The 18,713-nt window shown below is 42.7% G+C and overlaps 2 protein-coding genes across 2 annotated transcripts; one reads left to right on the top strand and one right to left on the bottom strand.

Moving 5' to 3' along the window:
- Positions 1-97: 97 nt before the first annotated feature.
- Positions 98-5,575, bottom strand: LOC110488363 (tubulin beta chain). Its single transcript, XM_021560590.2, has 4 exons — positions 5,373-5,575; positions 2,343-2,451; positions 1,892-2,002; positions 98-1,720 (listed from the first exon to the last, which is right to left on the bottom strand). The coding sequence occupies exons 1-4, from the start codon at positions 5,427-5,429 to the stop codon at positions 663-665; spliced, it is 1,335 nt and encodes a 444-aa protein (XP_021416265.1). The 5' UTR covers positions 5,430-5,575; the 3' UTR covers positions 98-662.
- A 983-nt stretch (positions 5,576-6,558) lies between these two features.
- On the top strand, positions 6,559-18,259 carry LOC110488361 (flotillin-1). Its single transcript, XM_021560588.2, has 13 exons — positions 6,559-6,980; positions 7,620-7,682; positions 7,926-8,001; positions 8,139-8,229; positions 8,794-8,937; positions 12,972-13,091; positions 13,236-13,331; positions 14,600-14,752; positions 14,995-15,176; positions 15,438-15,483; positions 15,793-15,930; positions 16,151-16,315; positions 16,953-18,259. Exons 2-13 carry the CDS (start codon positions 7,640-7,642, stop codon positions 16,971-16,973), a joined length of 1,275 nt encoding a protein of 424 aa, XP_021416263.1. The 5' UTR covers positions 6,559-6,980; positions 7,620-7,639; the 3' UTR covers positions 16,974-18,259.
- The last annotated feature ends 454 nt before the right edge of the window (positions 18,260-18,713 follow it).

Below are 18,713 nucleotides of genomic sequence, written 5' to 3'. Positions count from 1 at the left end.
GTAAGTGTTTCTTATAGATTCCTTGTGAGTGTATTTTTCCTTCATTATACCACACTAATATGAATATTTTCCTTCCAATAATAACAACAGAGAGAGGTTTTCTAAAAATGCCTTTTTATTTCTCCCCGGAGGCACCTTGCTTTTCACTTTCTCAAGGATCAAAACAATTATAATACTTTTTTTTTTTTTTTAAACATGCAAGAAGGTTGCAGTTTCAGTCCTTCATAGTGCAGTACAGATGTCAACAATACCTGACACTATAGCAGGGTTTGGACATATAGACGAACTGGCTTGACCTAAAATAACAATGGCTTCTCTTTGAAAATTAGTTCAATGTGTAAACATTTACTAAAATGTTCTGTACACACAAATTTGCTGATGTTCTTTCAGATAATCTTGTTTCAAAACCTTGCTATTGTCTAATGGAATTAAATTCCTAGACAACTCCATATTGTGTTCCAGGTCATTTTCTGATATGATCCTCCATTTATGGGTGTGCAGTTGGGCTCCTCCTCTTCTCAGCTACGTATAGTATTCCTCCGATTTTCTTTTCGTACTTTTCTTGTTTTTCACTTTTTTTGTGGTATTTTGAATTTTTTTTCAGACTTTTTGTAGGACTTTTCGTCATTCTTCCTCCTTGCTCGTGTTGCTTCACTCCGTCTTTAAGCATCTTCCTCAGCCTCCTCCTCAAACTCTCCCTCCTCCTCGGCGGTGGCGTCCTGGTACTGCTGGTACTCAGACACCAGGTCGTTCATGTTGCTCTCTGCCTCAGTGAACTCCATCTCGTCCATGCCCTCTCCGGTGTACCAATGGAGGAAGGCCTTGCGGCGGAACATGGCGGTGAACTGCTCAGAGATACGCTTGAACAGCTCCTGGATGGCCGTGCTGTTGCCGATGAAGGTGACGGCCATTTTGAGGCCTCTTGGAGGAATGTCGCAGACGGCGGTCTTGACGTTGTTGGGGATCCATTCAACGAAGTAGCTGCTGTTCTTGTTCTGGACGTTGAGCATCTGCTCGTCCACCTCCTTCATGGACATGCGGCCACGGAAGACAGCGGCGACAGTGAGGTAGCGACCGTGGCGCGGGTCACATGCGGCCATCATGTTCTTGGCGTCGAACACTTGCTGAGTGAGCTCAGGCACGGTGAGGGCACGGTACTGCTGGCTCCCCCTGCTGGTGAGGGGGGCAAAGCCGGGGATGAAGAAGTGGAGACGGGGGAAAGGCACCATGTTGACGGCCAGTTTACGGAGGTCGGCGTTGAGCTGACCGGGGAAACGCAGGCAAGTGGTGACTCCGCTCATGGTGGCCGACACCAGGTGGTTGAGGTCTCCGTAAGTCGGCGTGGTGAGTTTGAGGGTCCGGAAGCAGATGTCGTAGAGAGCCTCGTTGTCAATGCAGAAGGTCTCGTCTGTGTTCTCCACTAGCTGGTGGACTGACAGGGTGGCATTGTAGGGCTCCACCACAGTGTCTGACACTTTAGGGGAGGGCACCACGCTGAAGGTGTTCATGATGCGGTCGGGATACTCTTCACGGATCTTGCTGATGAGCAGGGTGCCCATGCCCGAGCCAGTGCCCCCACCCAGGGAGTGGGTGAGCTGGAAACCCTGGAGGCAGTCACAGCTCTCAGCCTCTTTCCTCACCACATCCAGGACTGAGTCCACCAGCTCTGCTCCCTCAGTGTAGTGGCCCTTTGCCCAGTTGTTTCCTGCACCGCTCTGACCTAGAAACATCAGAGGAAAGGAGGGACATAAAGACCTCAAACACCTGAAATGACAGGACTGTTTCATAATGACTTTTTCCCTTGTGTTTCATTATCCTATATGCCAACTAAACGTGATATGTCCCTTCAATGTCCAAGCAGTGCTAAACCCAAACCCCTCTAGTTCCTTACCAAACACAAAGTTGTCTGGTCTGAAGATCTGCCCGAACGGTCCGGATCTGACAGAGTCCATGGTGCCGGGCTCCAGGTCCACTAAGACCGCTCTGGGTACATACTTGCCACCTCCATGAGAGACAACGATAGAGAGACACACACCAGCTCAATACTGCAGGGAACAATGGGTTATTTGATGTCAAGGGGAGAGGAGCTCCTGTCTGTCCACCAGGGGGAGGACAAAATACATCACGTCCTGTACACCACCACTAGTCCACGAATTGTGTGACCCTATCCAGTATCTCCTGCCACATTGTGATGTTCACCCATTACGTTACATTAAGGATAGAATTTAAATGAATCTCAATTTCAATAGAATAAATGCCTATATGTACATGTCTGTGTAAGCACCAAAGATGTTCTTCGGTTGAAAAGTTATTTGTAACTGTAGAGGGTAGAGATGTGCTACCTGAAGCCTCGTTGTAGTAGACACTGATCCTGTCCAGCTGCAGGTCACTGTCTCCATGGTAGGTGCCTGTGGGGTCAATGCCATGTTCATCGCTGATCACCTCCCAGAACTAAAAAGGTTGAGACATGTCAACCGAGAGGCTTGAATTGACACAGGCCAGCACTGCTAAAGTGCTGGTTGCGCTCAGTGGCTGAACTACCAACAGAATGTGGAGTGGTGTGAGGTCAAGTGGTTGGGAAGCTAGTGGTAGTACATTTGGTTATTGTTGTTACTATATTATTACATTAGAAATGTCATGAAAAAATGACTATTGCTGTAAAGGTGAACAAGACCCTATACCATACAAGGTATCCTCTACAACACAAAACATACAAAACATCATGCAAGACACTCTATTATGTTAAGTTGAAACATATACCATATGGATATTCAATACACAACATAATTCCCAAACTATTCAAAATGTTATCCAGTTGGGTTGTCTATCCTGGCACAGATGTGTGCTCCTGACCACCCAGCTACCACAGGTGGAGAAAAACACTCCCTGAGAATTCTCTCAGGGAGTATAGAGGCAAATCCAAGAAATAATTGCCTTCGCAGTCACAAGGCATTGAGCAGCACGTTCAAAATCGCATTTCTATAGCTGAATTGGTGCTTTTCAAGCTAGGCTACAGATTCCCCCCCCCCCCCCCCCCTTGTGCAACGTACAGTGCAAGGACAGTTGTGGTGTGCTCGGTGTATTCGTTAGTTCAGCTTCGCAGTCACACTGCAAAGCTATAGTGTGTGTGCGGTATTGCGAAGTCTGAGAAGTGTGTGTAGATGCATGAGTGTGGATGTGATGCCTGCACACATCCATGCGTGCATGGTCGTGTCACTACTACTGATGTCACTTTTCTGACCTGGGAGGGCTGCAGCAACAACAAGGGAGTAATGTGGAGAAACATCTAGTCTTGGAGTGGAAGACCAGCTCAAGAGATGGGCGTAAAGAGCTGCTTCAAACAACTCTATACTTACGTTAGAATATCTACCGTCCATGAAGACGTGTTATAAACGGCTGAACAAGAGAGAGAGGGAGAGAAGCAATACTCTGTAGGCTACCACGTGAGCGGGCAAAGTGGAACCATCCCAGAGGAATTAGCCCACTGGGACAGATTGATGCGAACTCAACTGACCCTAATCTGAAATAGAGAGAGCGAGAACCTAGTTCTATATGAAACACCTCTTTGAGATTTCACCCCACTTTACCATCTATTCTTGACCCTCTGATTATCAAGAAATATTAGTGAAATGGCCCATTCTTGTTCACCGTGCTGTCTGGTAATACACATTCGCATTTAACACATCAACAAGTTAGGGCTACCAAGTCAGCCTATTGACACACTCTGTTTCCCATCAGAATTCCATTCACCACAAAGGGTAGGTCTGAATAGACTTATGTAGCTATTTGCTATAGACAGCATATTTAAAGAGAGTTAATGAGGCCTTGTGGATATTACATTATGTTGATGACGTTTCACTGGCCCACTGGACATGGCTGGTGTTGCCAAATGGTGTTGTGTAAAATAACTAAAGTTGTGGATAAAAACATATAGGCTACACTTAAGTGTGTACTCGACTCCTTATCACAAGCATGAGTCATTTAAACGATGTCATGTGCTCTCATAGTCCACAGCCTGCTCATATCCCTCCCCAGAAGTCCCCTTCACAGTTGTTGGCGTTATATATTTATTATTTAACTAGGCAAGTCAGTTACAAAAAAAAATCTTATTTACAAAAAAAAAAATATTATTTACAATCACGGCCTACCTCGACCAAACCTGAACGACGCTGGACCAATTGTGCACCGCCCTATGGAACTTACAATCACAGCCGGATGTAATACAGCCTGGATTCGAACTAGTGACTGTAGTGACGCCTCTTGCACTGAGATGTTGTGCCTTAGACCGCTGCGCCACTCGGGAGCCCGATCATTAATCTCTCCCTTGCCTGCTTCAGCAACTTTCCCCTTTTTCCCCCTTAAATTAAAGGACGTTGATTCAGCCCCAATAAGACAGCTGTAGTGTCCCAGCTATTCTCTTTAAATCACCATCACGTTAATAATGGTTTATTTTACTGGTCTATTATGTGTAGTCAGCCAAGATGCGACGTGTCAATGCGCAACAGGGCATGCGTTTTTGTTGTAAAAAGCCCATTACTCTTTTACAAGTTATGTTTAAAGTTTGACTCGTGCCACTGCCTAAAGATGACTCAATAGTATTATAGGAGGCTATCTAGAGACATAGCCTAATTAACTAAATGTGTAATGCAAGGGAATACATATAGTCTACTGAGACTAAAAGTATAGGAAATGTAAACTTGTGTAAACTCTTTGCGCGTCAACATCTGTAAACCGCGGGGGGTGAACTAGCCTTTGTGAAGCTATAGTTTTTCTACCGTGTCATAACTTTAGAACTAAGTGTCTTGTGTATAAATGTCTAGTTGTTTTTTCATCTGTGTTTTAAAGTCTTCATTTTAGACATCTCTTTTTCGTAGTCTATTGAAGAAAAGGCTATTCCAGACACGAAACAATGAGCGTGGCAGAAAAAGCAGACAGACGCCCAGCGAAATCACGTCTCAATAGCCCCGGGGATATCTTACCATAATAAAATAACTGTCAGCGTTTTTCCAGTTGTGCTTTCTTCTAAGACTAGTTTACATTGGCAAAAGATAAATGTATTTCCCATAAAGAACAAAAACGACGTAAAAGCTTTACAAGTGGACTGAAAAACAGACAACAAAAGGCATATTCATTCCGGCACTCTTCATCCATTGGGAACTTTAAATGGCCTCATGTTAGAAAAAAGAGACCATAACGGAATATACTGCATTGAATGTTCAACATTTAGGCTAAGTGGATTTTTAAAAACTTAAAATACCCATAGCCTAGAATACAACTTTTTGAGAAGCAACAAATAGTTTTTACAATGCATTATTTATTAATTCCCAAATGTAAGCCTAGACATTGTTCGTTTAAGTTTTTAAGATTCTTACCTTGGCCCCAATCTGGTTACCGCACTGCCCGGCCTGAATGTGTACAATTTCCCTCATTCTGTAAGCGTGTAGTAATAGAAAATACAAGAGAATAAATTGAAGTGCTGTTATGTCGACGCTGTTGACACACTCACTACTGTGAAATATGTGGATGCCACCTTTGAGTAAGGCGGGACAACAAATGTAAAAGTCTGGACAGTGGCCAACCCGAAGTTTGCGCTAATGATTGGACAAGGACTTCGGAAACCCAATCTTGATTGGCTGAGGAAAGAAAATCAACGGGGTTTCTCTACCGTAAAGAAAGGGGCCGGAAGTAGAGAGGGAGTGCCGCGTCCCGTCCTGTTACTGCCCTGTTTTAGCTGGCAGGACATGGAGTCAGCGCACTCGCTATCAAATATGTTCTAATCTAGATGATCATGAACTGTATGACTTGCCTCGAATCCTGTAAGACTCATATAAAATAGTCTATTAATGCAAAAAGGTATTGTTGGAAAATAATCCCCCCCCCCCGATTAGATGTGAAAATAGTTCCTAGAATAAATCAATAAAACAGTGATATTATGTACAGCAATTGATTCCCTTAAATCAGATCAGCCAAGACAAATGACGTACATATTGATAACCTTACTACAATAAGTCCAAAATGATGTTCATCATCCTACATTTTGAGTTGAAAACAGATATAATGATCATGCAGAATACTATCTTCTGCTGTTTGGTTATAACATCCAATGGCCAAATATATATATATATATGTAACCATGCTACGTGCTGTGCTGATTACCCCGGTCACTGCGTCTGAGGCCTTAATAAGACAAATATTCAACGGGGTGGTTGTATGAAGCAACACATTTAAGCTCCACACCAATCAAATGTATATATAAAGCCTTTTTTTTTTTTACATAAGCAGATGTCACAAAGGGCTTATACAGAAACCACGCCTAAAACCCCAAACAGCAAGCAATGCAGATGTAGAAACGCGGTGGCTAGAAAAAAAACTCCCTAGAAAGGCAGGAACCTAGGAGGAAACCTAGAGAGGAACCAGGCTCAGAGGTGTTGTCAGTCCTCTTCTGGCTGTGGCGGTGAAGATTATAAGAGTACATGGTCCTTAAGGCCAGATCGCTCTTCAAGATGTTAAAATGTTCATAGACGACCAGCAGGGTCAAATAATAATAATAATAATGGTTATAGAGGGTGCAACAGGTCAGCACCCCAGGAGTAAATGTCAGTTGGCTTTTCATAGCAGAGGGGCGGGGTCACATCAAATAAACAACAAATAAAAAAGTGCAACTAAAGAGCAGAAATGCAATACTTTTGTTGATCTAGCTAAGTAATTCGATATTGTATCCTAAATACTGAAGTATTTCACACTGATCACTGAATGAAATTAAATTCACCACCGCAACACCAGATGGCGACAGCACATTTTGTAATGGGCGTGAGACGATGGATAGACTCTTTTGACGGGAAGGGCTATAACGGGACAAACGCTTCATATATACATACAGTCATTGGACAGACGATAGCAAGAATAACGCTTCTGTATTTTGAGAGCAAAAACAATTATCTATACATTTGCATTCTGCATTAGTTCATTCTGTCAAATTGGTAAGTGATTGGACATACTTCGCCTAATCATTCGATTGATTTGAAGCATCTCGGATTGCAATGAATGTAAACAGCAGTGGGGTCTGGCAAAAAGGATAGTGGAATTGGACACATTTGTATCATTTGGTAACGAGTTGCTACACCCTTGCATGTTTTATTTATATCATATTTGCATGTGTGTTGATACATTTGTTGATACATATATTAGCTTGTCTTTCTATGCTCTTTATCAGCAAAATGTCCCGAGTGATGATGCGCAACATTTACGCAAATTAAATTAGCAGTCAGTGTTGTCTCGAGAACTTTCTCAAGGCTCCTCTTGGATTTTCATGGAGAAGATCACAATAGTTCTAATACTGACTACCAGCTCAAATTCGGATTAAATCTGAATTGAAATATAGAAAACGTTTAGTCACATTTGTTACTTACAGTAGCTATATGAAATTATTATTAGGCCTACTGTATAGATTTCAGTCAAAGCTGTCAAGTATGACTGATGAATGAAGCTATAAAAGCTTGAGCAATATGCCAATGTACGACTCTTAAGTAGACCACTGTCTGGCCCATTGCCAAGCATTGAAGCTTTGTATATGAAATAGTTTAATTACATTTTGTGTGTGTATTTTTTTGTATTTCTAGAATCTGAGGGAGAAAAAAACATGTTCTACACATGTGGTCCAAATGAGGCTATGGTGGTGTCAGGTCCATTCTCTAATCAATACAATTCTATTATCCATTTCTAAACATATTACATTGAAGAGCTCTAAGATGGTAGTAATACTCGCATGCGTATCTCACCATCCTCTCGCTCTCTCGCTCTCCTTCTCTTGCTCTTTCGCTCTCTCGCTCTCTCTCGCTCTCCCTCTCTCTCTCGCTCTCTTGCTCTCCCTCTCTCGCTCTCTCTCTCTCGCTCTCCCTCTCTCGCTCTCGCTCTCTGTTTCTCAGGGCTCTGCCGTTCTCCTCCAGTAATGATTTCTGGAGGCAGAGTGTTTGTGCTTCCCTGTGTTCAGAAGATCCAGAGGTGTGGTCTCTTTTCCTGTTCACGTCTGCAAACACATATATTGGCCGTGCGTTGCCATTTGCCATTGTTTTGGGATATCATACTACAGCATTGTGGAATGACTATCTCTCTCTCTCATTTCCCCTCCTCTCTCCCAGGATCTCCCTGAACACTCTGACGCTGAACGTGAAGAGTGATAAAGTCTACACCCGGCATGGGGTTCCCATCTCGGTCACTGGTATTGCCCAGGTTTGTCTCTCCATCTTTCTCTGTCTCCATTTCTTCCTGAGCCAATGTAACGGCACTATTCTGTTACATCACCTTTAAGCCTTGTGTCAACGACCGCAGCAGAGCTGTGCTCAAAAGTTTACCTCCACAGTCAGGTGGGCAATAATGGCCCCAGTTTTGAACACAAACGTAAAGGCTCTCTTTAAGTAAGTAGGTATCAAGTAGCTAATTAAAACACGCCAACTGTTTTGCTTATATCATTCATTTATACACAGGTCTTAAATGATTAAATACCTCACTCGCTTGTGCTTTGGACAGAACTGAGTAACCTTGCCTGTTGGGAGTGTTAGTACTACTACTACTGCTGTGTAGTCGGGTAGTATACAGCAGATGCTTCTGTTTGTTTAGCAATGTGCACACCTGAGTCATGCTCATTAATCACCAACAACAGACTAAAACAGGGAAACAGGGAGGGACTACCTGAACTTGCTCATAAAATGCACATTTTCTGTTTCAAAACATTTCAAAATGTTTTCGGTTGCGTGCCCTAATGAACTATTAACCTGTGTGCTCTCCTCCCTCCAGATGAAGATCCAGGGGCAGAACAAGCAGATGCTGGCCGCAGCCTGTCAGATGTTCATGGGGAAGTCGGAGGGCGAGATCGCCCAAATCGCCCTGGAGACGCTGGAGGGTCACCAGAGGGCCATTATTGCCCACCTGACTGTGGAGGTAAACTTGACCTTTTTAGCACAGCCGTGCTGCGGTCGTTGGTCCAAGGCGAAGTCGAGTACCTGCCGAGTACCCAATCACAATGCTTGTTTTGACCAACCTGTTGTAGAACATCTGTTTTGCAAGATGTCACAAACAGATCTGGGATCAGGCTACATTATAGCAGCTCACCCATTTTAGTGCAATATAGAAACATTTTGGCACCATTTGCCTTCTTCACGGTTGCATGAGGTTAACTGGATAGCACTCTTACTGGCCACATCTGCAGTTACAGATAAACAAACAGCACATTATAGCATATCACTGATTTCAATGCTTTAAAGCCATGACCAAACCCAAGAGCTATGGCTAGAGATACACTCCCCTACCCATTTATTTGGACAGGGAAGCTAAAACTTTTAATTTGGCCCCATACTCCAGCATTTTGGATTTGAGATCAATTGTTTAATATGAGGCGACTGTACATAATGTCACCTTTTATTAGAGGGTATTTCTTTATGTACACCACCGTTCAAAAGTTTGGGGTCACTTAGAAATGTCCTTGTTTTTGAAAGAAAAGCAAATTTTTTGTCCGTTAAAATAACATCAAATTGTTCAGAAATACAGTGGAGACATTGTTAATGTTGTAAATTACTATTGTAGCTGGAAAAGGCTGATTTCTAATGGAATATCTACATAGACGTACAGAGGCCCACCCACAAAACACCAGTCTCAACGTCAACAGTGAAGAAGCGACTCCGGGATGCTGGCCTTCTACGCAGAGTTCCTCTGTCCAGTGTCTGTGTTCTTTTGCCCATCTTAATCTTTTCTTTTTATTGGCCAGTCTGAGATATGGCTTTTTCTTTGCAACTCTGCCTCGAAGGCCAGCATCCCGGAGTCGCCTCTTCACTGTTGACATTTAGACTGGTGTTTTACGTGTACTATTTATTGAAGCTGCCAGTTGAGGACTTGTGAGGCGTCTGTTTCTCAAACTAGACACTCTAATGTACTTGTCCTCTTGCTCAGTTGTGCACCGGGGCCTCCTACTCCTCTTTCTATTCTGGTTAGGGCCAGTTTGCGCTGTTCTGTGAAGGGAGTAGTACACAGCATGTATGAGATCTTCAGTTTCTTGACAATTTCTCGCATAGAACAGCCTTCATTTCTCAGAACAAGAATAGACTGATGAGTTTCAGAATAAAGTTCTTTGTTTCTAGCCATTTTGATCCTGTAATCGAACACACAAATGCTGATGCTCCAGATACTCAACTAGTCTAAAGAAGGCCAATTCTATTGCTTCTTTAATCAGAACAACAGTATGCAGTTGTACTAACATAATTGCAAATGGGTTTTCTAATGATCAATTAGCCTTTTAAAATGATAAACTTGGATTAGCTAACACAACGTGCCATTGGAACACAGGAGTGATGTTTGATGATAAAGGGCCTCTGTACACCTATGTAGATATTCCATAAGAAATAATCCGTTTCCAGCTACAATAGTAATTTACAACATTAACAATGTCTACACTGTATTTCTGATCAATTTGATGTTATTTTAATGGACAAAAAATGTGATTTTCTTTAAAAAATAAGGACATTTCTAAGTGACCCCAAACTTTTGAACGGTAGTATATGTACCATACGCAAAACAGCACATTGCATACTAGAAATGGCTTGTGACATACCATAACAAACAGACCATAACAAACAGACCAAAACAAACAGACCATAAACAGACCATAACAAACATATCATAACAAACAGACCGTAACAAACAGACCATAACAAACATATCATAACAAACAGACCATAACAAACAGACCATAAACAGACCATAACAAACATATCATAACAAACAGACCGTAACAAACAGATCATAACAAACAGACCGTAACAAACAGACCATAACAAACATATCATAACAAACAGACCATAACAAACAGACCATAAACAGACCATAACAAACATATCATAACAAACAGACCGTAACAAACAGATCATAACAAACAGACCGTAACAAACAGACCATAACAAACATATCATAACAAACAGACCATAACAAACAGACCAAAACAAACAGACCATAAACAGACCATAACAAACATATCATAACAAACAGACCGTAACAAACAGACCATAACAAACAGACCATAAACAGACCATAACAAACATACCATAACAAACAGACCATAACAAACAGACCATAAACAGACCATAACAAACAGACCATAACAAACAAACCATAACAAACAACAAATCAAACCATATTATATATTTACAGTCGAGCCATAGTCATATGAAAATCTATTTCTGGCTATGTGTTCAACTACATAGTAGCATGATGGAGAGGGAGCACTGCATCTTTTCATTGTCAAAAGAAAGTACAGTGCCTTGCGAAAGTATTCGGCCCCCTTGAACTTTGCGACCTTTTGCCACATATCAGGCTTCAAACATAAAGATATAAAACTGTATTTGTTTGTGAAGAATCAACAACAAGTGGGACACAATCATGAAGTAGAACGACATTTATTGGATATTTCAAACTTTTTGAACAAATCAAAAACTGAAAAATTGGGCGTGCAAAATTATTCAGCCCCTTTACTTTCAGTGCAGCAAACTCTCTCCAGAAGTTCAGTGAGGATCTCTGAATGATCCAATGTTGACCTAAATGACTAATGATGATAAATACAATCCACCTGTGTGTAATCAAGTCTCCGTATAAATGCACCTGCACTGTGATAGTCTCAGAGGTCCGTTAAAAGCGCAGAGAGCATCATGAAGAACAAGGAACACACCAGGCAGGTCCGAGATACTGTTGTGAAGAAGTTTAAAGCCGGATTTGGATACAAAAAGATTTCCCAAGCTTTAAACATCCCAAGGAGCACTGTGCAAGCGATAATATTGAAATGGAAGGAGTATCAGACCACTGCAAATCTACCAAGACCTGGCCGTCCCTCTAAACTTTCAGCTCATACAAGGAGAAGACTGATCAGAGATGCAGCCAAGAGGCCCATGATCACTCTGGATGAACTGCAGAGATCTACAGCTGAGGTGGGAGACTCTGTCCATAGGACAACAATCAGTCGTATATTGCACAAATCTGGCCTTTATGGAAGAGTGGCAAGAAGAAAGCCATTTCTTAAAGATATCCATAAAAAGTGTCATTTAAAGTTTGCCACAAGCCACCTGGGAGACACACCAAAAATGTGGAAGAAGGTGCTCTGGTCAGATGAAACCAAAATTGAACTTTTTGGCAACAATGCAAGACGTTATGTTTGGCGTAAAAGCAACACAGCTCATCACCCTGAACACACCATCCCCACTGTCAAACATGGTGGTGGCAGCATCATGGTTTGGGCCTGCTTTTCTTCAGCAGGGACAGGGAAGATGGTTAAAATTGATGGGAAGATGGATGGAGCCAAATACAGGACCATTCTGGAAGAAAACCTGATGGAGTCTGCAAAAGACCTGAGACTGGGACGGAGATTTGTCTTCCAACAAGACAATGATCCAAAACATAAAGCAAAATCTACAATGGAATGGTTCAAAAATAAACATATCCAGGTGTTAGAATGGCCAAGTCAAAGTCCAGACCTGAATCCAATCGAGAATCTGTGGAAAGAACTGAAAACTGCTGTTCACAAATGCTCTCCATCCAACCTTACTGAGCTCGAGCTGTTTTGCAAGGAGGAATGGATAAAAAAATTCAGTCTCTCGATGTGCAAAACTGATAGAGACATACCCCAAGCGACTTACAGCTGTAATCGCAGCAAAAGGTGGCGCTACAAAGTATTAACTTAAGGGGGCTGAATAATTTTGCACGCCCAATTTTTCAGTTTTTGATTTGTTAAAAAAGTTTGAAATATCCAATAAATGTTGTTCCACTTCATGATTGTGTCCCACTTGTTGTTGATTCTTCACAAAAAAATACAGTTTTATATCTTTATGTTTGAAGCCTGAAATGTGGCAAAAGGTCGCAAAGTTCAAGGGGGCCGAATACTTTCGCAAGGCACTGTATATCAACATAGGCCCTAACTCTGTTATTTCCCCCATCAGGAGATCTATAGGGACCGCAAGAAGTTCTCGGAGGAGGTGTTCAAGGTGGCCTCGTCTGACCTGGTCAACATGGGCATCAGCGTGGTCAGCTACACGCTCAAAGACGTTCACGATGACCAGGTGTGCTTTCTCTCTCTACTTTCAATGGAGACTCCATTTTTCCGCAGATGCTCCAATAAAAGGTAAATAATGGACACTAGATGGATGCCAGGTAAATAATCGACCCTAAACTAAAAGCATGCTGTCTTCCTCTCTGTGGTTCAGGACTACCTCCACTCCCTGGGGAAGTCCAGGACCGCCCAGGTGCAGAAAGACGCCCGCATCGGAGAGGCCCAGTTCAAGAGGGATGCTGTGATCAGGGTGAGCCACCTCTCCCTTATCTCTAGTCTCTCATTCTTTCTACCTTCTCTCCCTCAACCCGTTATCCTTTACCTTGCTCTTGTTTATTTCGGAATTCACCATCATATTTTCTTTTGCTTGGTTTTCCTTAACCATTCTTACTTGATTTTTTTTGGGGGGGGGGGGGGGGGTAGACCAACTTGAATATTGCAGATAGATTGTAGTTTCCATCAATGTAATCAATGTAATTGTCTGCATCATTTACAATCCCCCGTACATATATATATAGAAATATATATATATATATACATGCTGCCAAACATACTCTCGTAAAACTGACTATCCTACCGATCCTTGACTTCGGCGATGTCATTTACAAAATAGCCTCCAACACTCTACTCAGCAAATTGGATGCAGTCTATCACAGTGCCATCTGTTTTGTCACCAAAGCCCCATATACTACCCACCACTGCGACCTGTATGCTCTCGTTGGCTGGCCCTCGCTTCATATTCGTCGCCAAACCCACTGGCTCCAGGTCATCTATAAGTCTTTGCTAGGTAAAGCCCCGACTTATCTCAGCACACTGGTCACCATAGCAGAACCCACTCATAGCACGCACTCCAGCAGGTATATTTCACTGGTCACACCCAAAGCCAATTCCTACCTTGGCCGCCTTTCCTTCCAGTTCTCTGCTGCCAATGACTGGAAGAACTGCAAAAATCAATGAAGCTGGAGACTCATACCTCCCTCACTAGCTTTAAGCACCAGCTGTCAGAGCAGCTCTCACAGATCACTGCACCTTTACATAGCCAATCTGTAAACAGCCCATCCAACTACCTCATCCCCATACGGTTATTTATTTTATTTATTTTGCTCCTTTGCACCCCAGTATCTCTACTTGCACACTCATCTTCTGCACATATATCACTCCAGTGTTTAATTGATAAATTGTAATTATTTTACCACTATAGCCTATTTATTGCCTTTACCTCCCTTATCCTACCTCATTTGCACACACTGTATATAGACTTTTTCTATTGTATTATTGACTGTATGTTTGTTTATCCCATGTGTAATTCTGTGTTGTTGTATGTGTCGCACTGCTTTGCTTTATCTTGGCCAGGTCGCAGTTGTAAATGAGAACTTGTTCTCAACTAGCCTACCTGGTTAAATAAAGGTGAAATAAATAGATACATTACTTTTCTCTTTCCTGGTACTCCATCTCAACCTTTCCTTGTCCAAACTCCTCTTGTTTCTTTTGCCCCTCTCTCTGTGTCTCTCGCTGTAGGAGGCCCATGCCATGCAGGAGAAGATCTCAGCCCAGTATGTAAATGAGATCCAGATGGCCAAGGCTCAGAGGGACTATGAGCTGAAGAAAGCATCCTATGACATCGAAGTCAATACCAAGAAGGCGGAGTCCGAGATGGCCTACCAGCTACAGGTATGTCCATGATATTATGCTAAGACACGGATGTATTGTACTGCACACCCAATCTCGTTATTTGTTTGTTCTCAAAATGGAAAGCAGCTCACCAAACCAATTGAAACAAAACAACACAAAAGTAAAACACGGAATACGCAACAACAACAAAAACCACATAGAGGTCAAACATAACCTCTTAAAAATGGTCACAAAGAGCGCCACTGAGATCTTGGTCTTACCGTTTGAACCCTCCCTGTCAGGTGGCCAAGACCAAGCAGCGCATCGAGGAGGAGAAGATGCAGGTGAAGGTGGTGGAGCGCTCTCAGCAGATCATGCTCCAGGAGCAAGAGATCACCCGCAGGGAGAAGGAGCTGGAGGCCAAGGTCAAGAAGCCCGCTGAGGCTGAGAGATACCGCCTGGAGAAGCTGGCCGAGGCCCAGCGGTGAGTAACGGCCACAGGGTCTCCAAAAGACCTTTCACAAATTATATATTTTAGTTTGTGAAAGATGTATTGCATAGACAATGAAAATATACTAGATAATTAATGCGTTCTATGGAGTATGAGACAGACAAAAAAAAACACATATACAAACTATACTGATACTATATACTATACTATACTGAATATGTACTATATCCGTAATGTATACCTCACTGGCCAACCAAGGTGTATGAGATCAAATAAATGTTTCTCTTCCCACAGTGCACAGCTCATCATGGAGGCAGAGGCTGAAGCAGAGTCCATTAGGGTGAGTGAGCATCACATTGTTCGAGATAGATTCTGAAAACGACATTGTTAGTATAGGACTGTTACTGTTTCAAGCTTGTTTTACCCCTAAAAGCAGCTCATTCTTGTGTCTGTGACTCGTATAAGCAGAGAGAACTTTAATGGTAATAGGAGAAGTCCACGTTCACCACACTCAAGCCATTTTGCTTGCTCAAATCAATACTACTAAATATTGCAGTCAACTTAAGATAAGTTACACCCAAGGAGGCTGGAACAACATAGTTTGATCGTCATAACAAAATGTTCTTCTCTCTTTCTCTCTCTCTCTCAGATTAAGGGAGATGCGGAGGCCTTTGCTGTGGAGGCGAAGGGGAGAGCCGAGGCGGAGCAGATGGCCAAGAAGGCCGAAGCCTTCCAGCAGTACAAGGAGGGAGCCATGGTGGACATGCTGCTGGAGCAACTACCACTAGTGAGAAACAAACCTTTGAAGAGACAGAGCTCAAATACACATATGAGATGTGGACGTTTAACGATCGCGTAAAATCCTGCATGGAATCGAAGATTTGCATGAAAAAGTCATAACACTGATAGAAAGTTAGTTCGTGCACATAGTTGTAGAGCCCAAAATCCGATCACCGGGCATAGAAACTGGACGGACACCTCTCGTATGTGCCTCTGTCCTCCTCTAGATGGCGGAAGAGATCAGCAGGCCTCTGGCGCAGGCTCAGAAGATCACCATGATATCCAGCGGCGGCGGCGAGGTGGGCGCGGCCCAGCTCACAGGGGAGGTGCTAGACATCATGACCCGCCTACCAGCGGCGGTGGAGAAACTGACCGGAATCAACATCTCGCAGGTGAGACGGCCTAACCAACGATGTGCGTGATGTATTATATTACAAGATGACTTCTATTTGTCTGCGTAACAACATTCTCAGTCGGTCTCCAATTAATTATACCAGTTGTTACCCCCCAAAATGATAATAATAATGTTTTATTGTCACATACACCGGAGAGGTGCAGAGAAATGTGTTGTTTTACAAGGTCAGTCATGGTAGCACAGCGCCCTCGGAGCAAATTAGGGTTAAGTGGCTAACTCAAGGATATATCAACAGATCGGGTATTCAAACTAGCGACCTTTCAGCTACTAGCCCAACGCTCTAGAGTTATATTTCACAGGACAGGATATATGAATAACTTGCCAGATAACTGTGACAAACACGCATGTACATGTATAACTCTTCATTTGACGGTTTATGAAGAATGCTAAAGGTTAGTATGTGTCATCGTAAGTACCATGTACAAGATAGCATAGCATGCCGACTGCAGGTTAGTAATGTTTGTATTGTTGGTAAACCTAGTTGGCTAGCTCCTACTTTGTGAGTCCTTACTCCTTCATTTTCTCTCTCTCTCCAAATCCCCCCCCCCAACCCCACCCTCTCGCTCTCTGTCTCTCCATCTCCCTCTCTCTCAACCTGTCCCTGCATCCTCTAGGTGGCGACTCGTATGGGCTGAGGAGAGGCTCCGGGTGCTCAGGTAGACCTATCATCATACCCCTGCCTGGCTGTAGTGTCTGCGTATGTGTCTACTGTCACAGCCTTACCTTCTCTCCTCAAGTACGTTATGCCAACGACATATCTGTTTCTATGGTCAACCCTTTCTATCGATCCCCTCTTCTTTCCATGTGTCTTAGTGCCCCTTTTCTCTGCCTGTCTCACCTTTCACCTCTAACCCGTTTTCTATTTGGCCCTGGATTCCTCCTCCTAACTGCCTGTGTCCACTGCCTTGCTGCCAAGCCCTAAGTGCATCTTAACTGGCGAGTTCAATGCAAGCGCGCAATCAACTCGTCCATCCAGTATTTTCATTCTCAGCGCTCGGTCTTACTCATCAGAAGAAAAGGGGACCTGACCAAATCCATGTTTCAGTCTTTCATTGTTTTTAATGTTACTGGTTGTCGTTTTAGTCTGACAAAATGTAATTGGTTAAGAGAAAATGTCATGGCTCTGTGGGCACTAAGTTTGAGTAACAATGAACAATGAATGTAAAAAATATTCACCATTCAAAGTATCCAATATTCTAATCTATACCTGCAAAGGCTCTTGGGAGAAGTAGTCTGAATAGGCCAGTCAACTTGTTTCTCAATATATTATTATTTTCTATGGATTTCTATCTGTGAAATGTGTGCTTTCCCATTGATGTGTGTCTACAGTCACTGTTACGACACGTAACGTGCGTGTTTTTGATGTTGTTTTCGTTGTACTTTCTCACACTGAATTATCCTATTTAATCAATATTCGTCAGAAAGGACCTTCTAGTCAAGCAGATTATGTAGCAGTTCTCACAAATGTGACTTGCATTACTTTTGTCCAGAGTGCTAGGGGACTGGTTTACTGCTCTGTTATAGCTGTCAAAATGTAATATGACGTTATAATCTTGGAATTATTGCACTTCTGCCTAACGCTACGTACTGTAATGTCAAGCTGTACTATTTATGTTAATTGAGATGTACTGTTAGCATTGAAGCTACATTATTCTTAAGGTGGTCCTCAGATCAACGGAAATAGTAGCTGTGATAATGAATAATAAAGGGAGCGATTTTCAGTTAGAAAAATGTTGATTGTCGTCAGAAGTAGAAAGAGAGGAGGTGTCATGTAAAAAGAAGAAATTCGGAAAGCATGTACTCTCTTTTTGGGAACCTTTTGAAGCCCAAACTAAAGCTTGCTGTGTCGTATTGTACTACTAATAGAAATAACTACTAATGGACATAACAGCATGATATACAAGCATTGAGTACATGGCACATACAGAATATACATCCATTGTTGCCCTCAGAACAGCCTAATTTCATTGGGGCATCAACTCCACAAGTTGTTGAAAGTGTTCCACAGGGATGCTGGCCCATGTTGACTCCAATGTTTACCACAGTTGTGTCAAGTTGGCTGGTGGACCATTCTTGATACACACGGGAAACTGTTGAGTGTGAAAAACCCAGCAGCGTTGCAGTTCTTGACACAAACCAGTGCACCTGGCACCTACCACCATACCTCGTTCAAATGCACTTACATTTTTTGTCTTGCCCATTCACCCTCTGAATGGCACACATACACAATCCATGTCTCAATTGTCTCAAGGCTTAAAAATCCTTCTTTAACATGTCTCCTCCCCTTCATCTACACTGATTGAAGTGGATTTAACAAGTGACATCAATAAGGGATCATAGCTTTCACCTGGATTCACCTGGTCAGTCTATGTCAT

Source organism: Oncorhynchus mykiss, chromosome 32, assembly GCF_013265735.2.
Source record: "Oncorhynchus mykiss isolate Arlee chromosome 32, USDA_OmykA_1.1, whole genome shotgun sequence".
NCBI classification, from domain to species: Eukaryota; Metazoa; Chordata; class Actinopteri; order Salmoniformes; family Salmonidae; genus Oncorhynchus; species Oncorhynchus mykiss.
The sequence above is the reverse complement of the archived record's forward strand: the minus strand, read 5'-3'. Positions and strand labels throughout refer to the sequence as shown.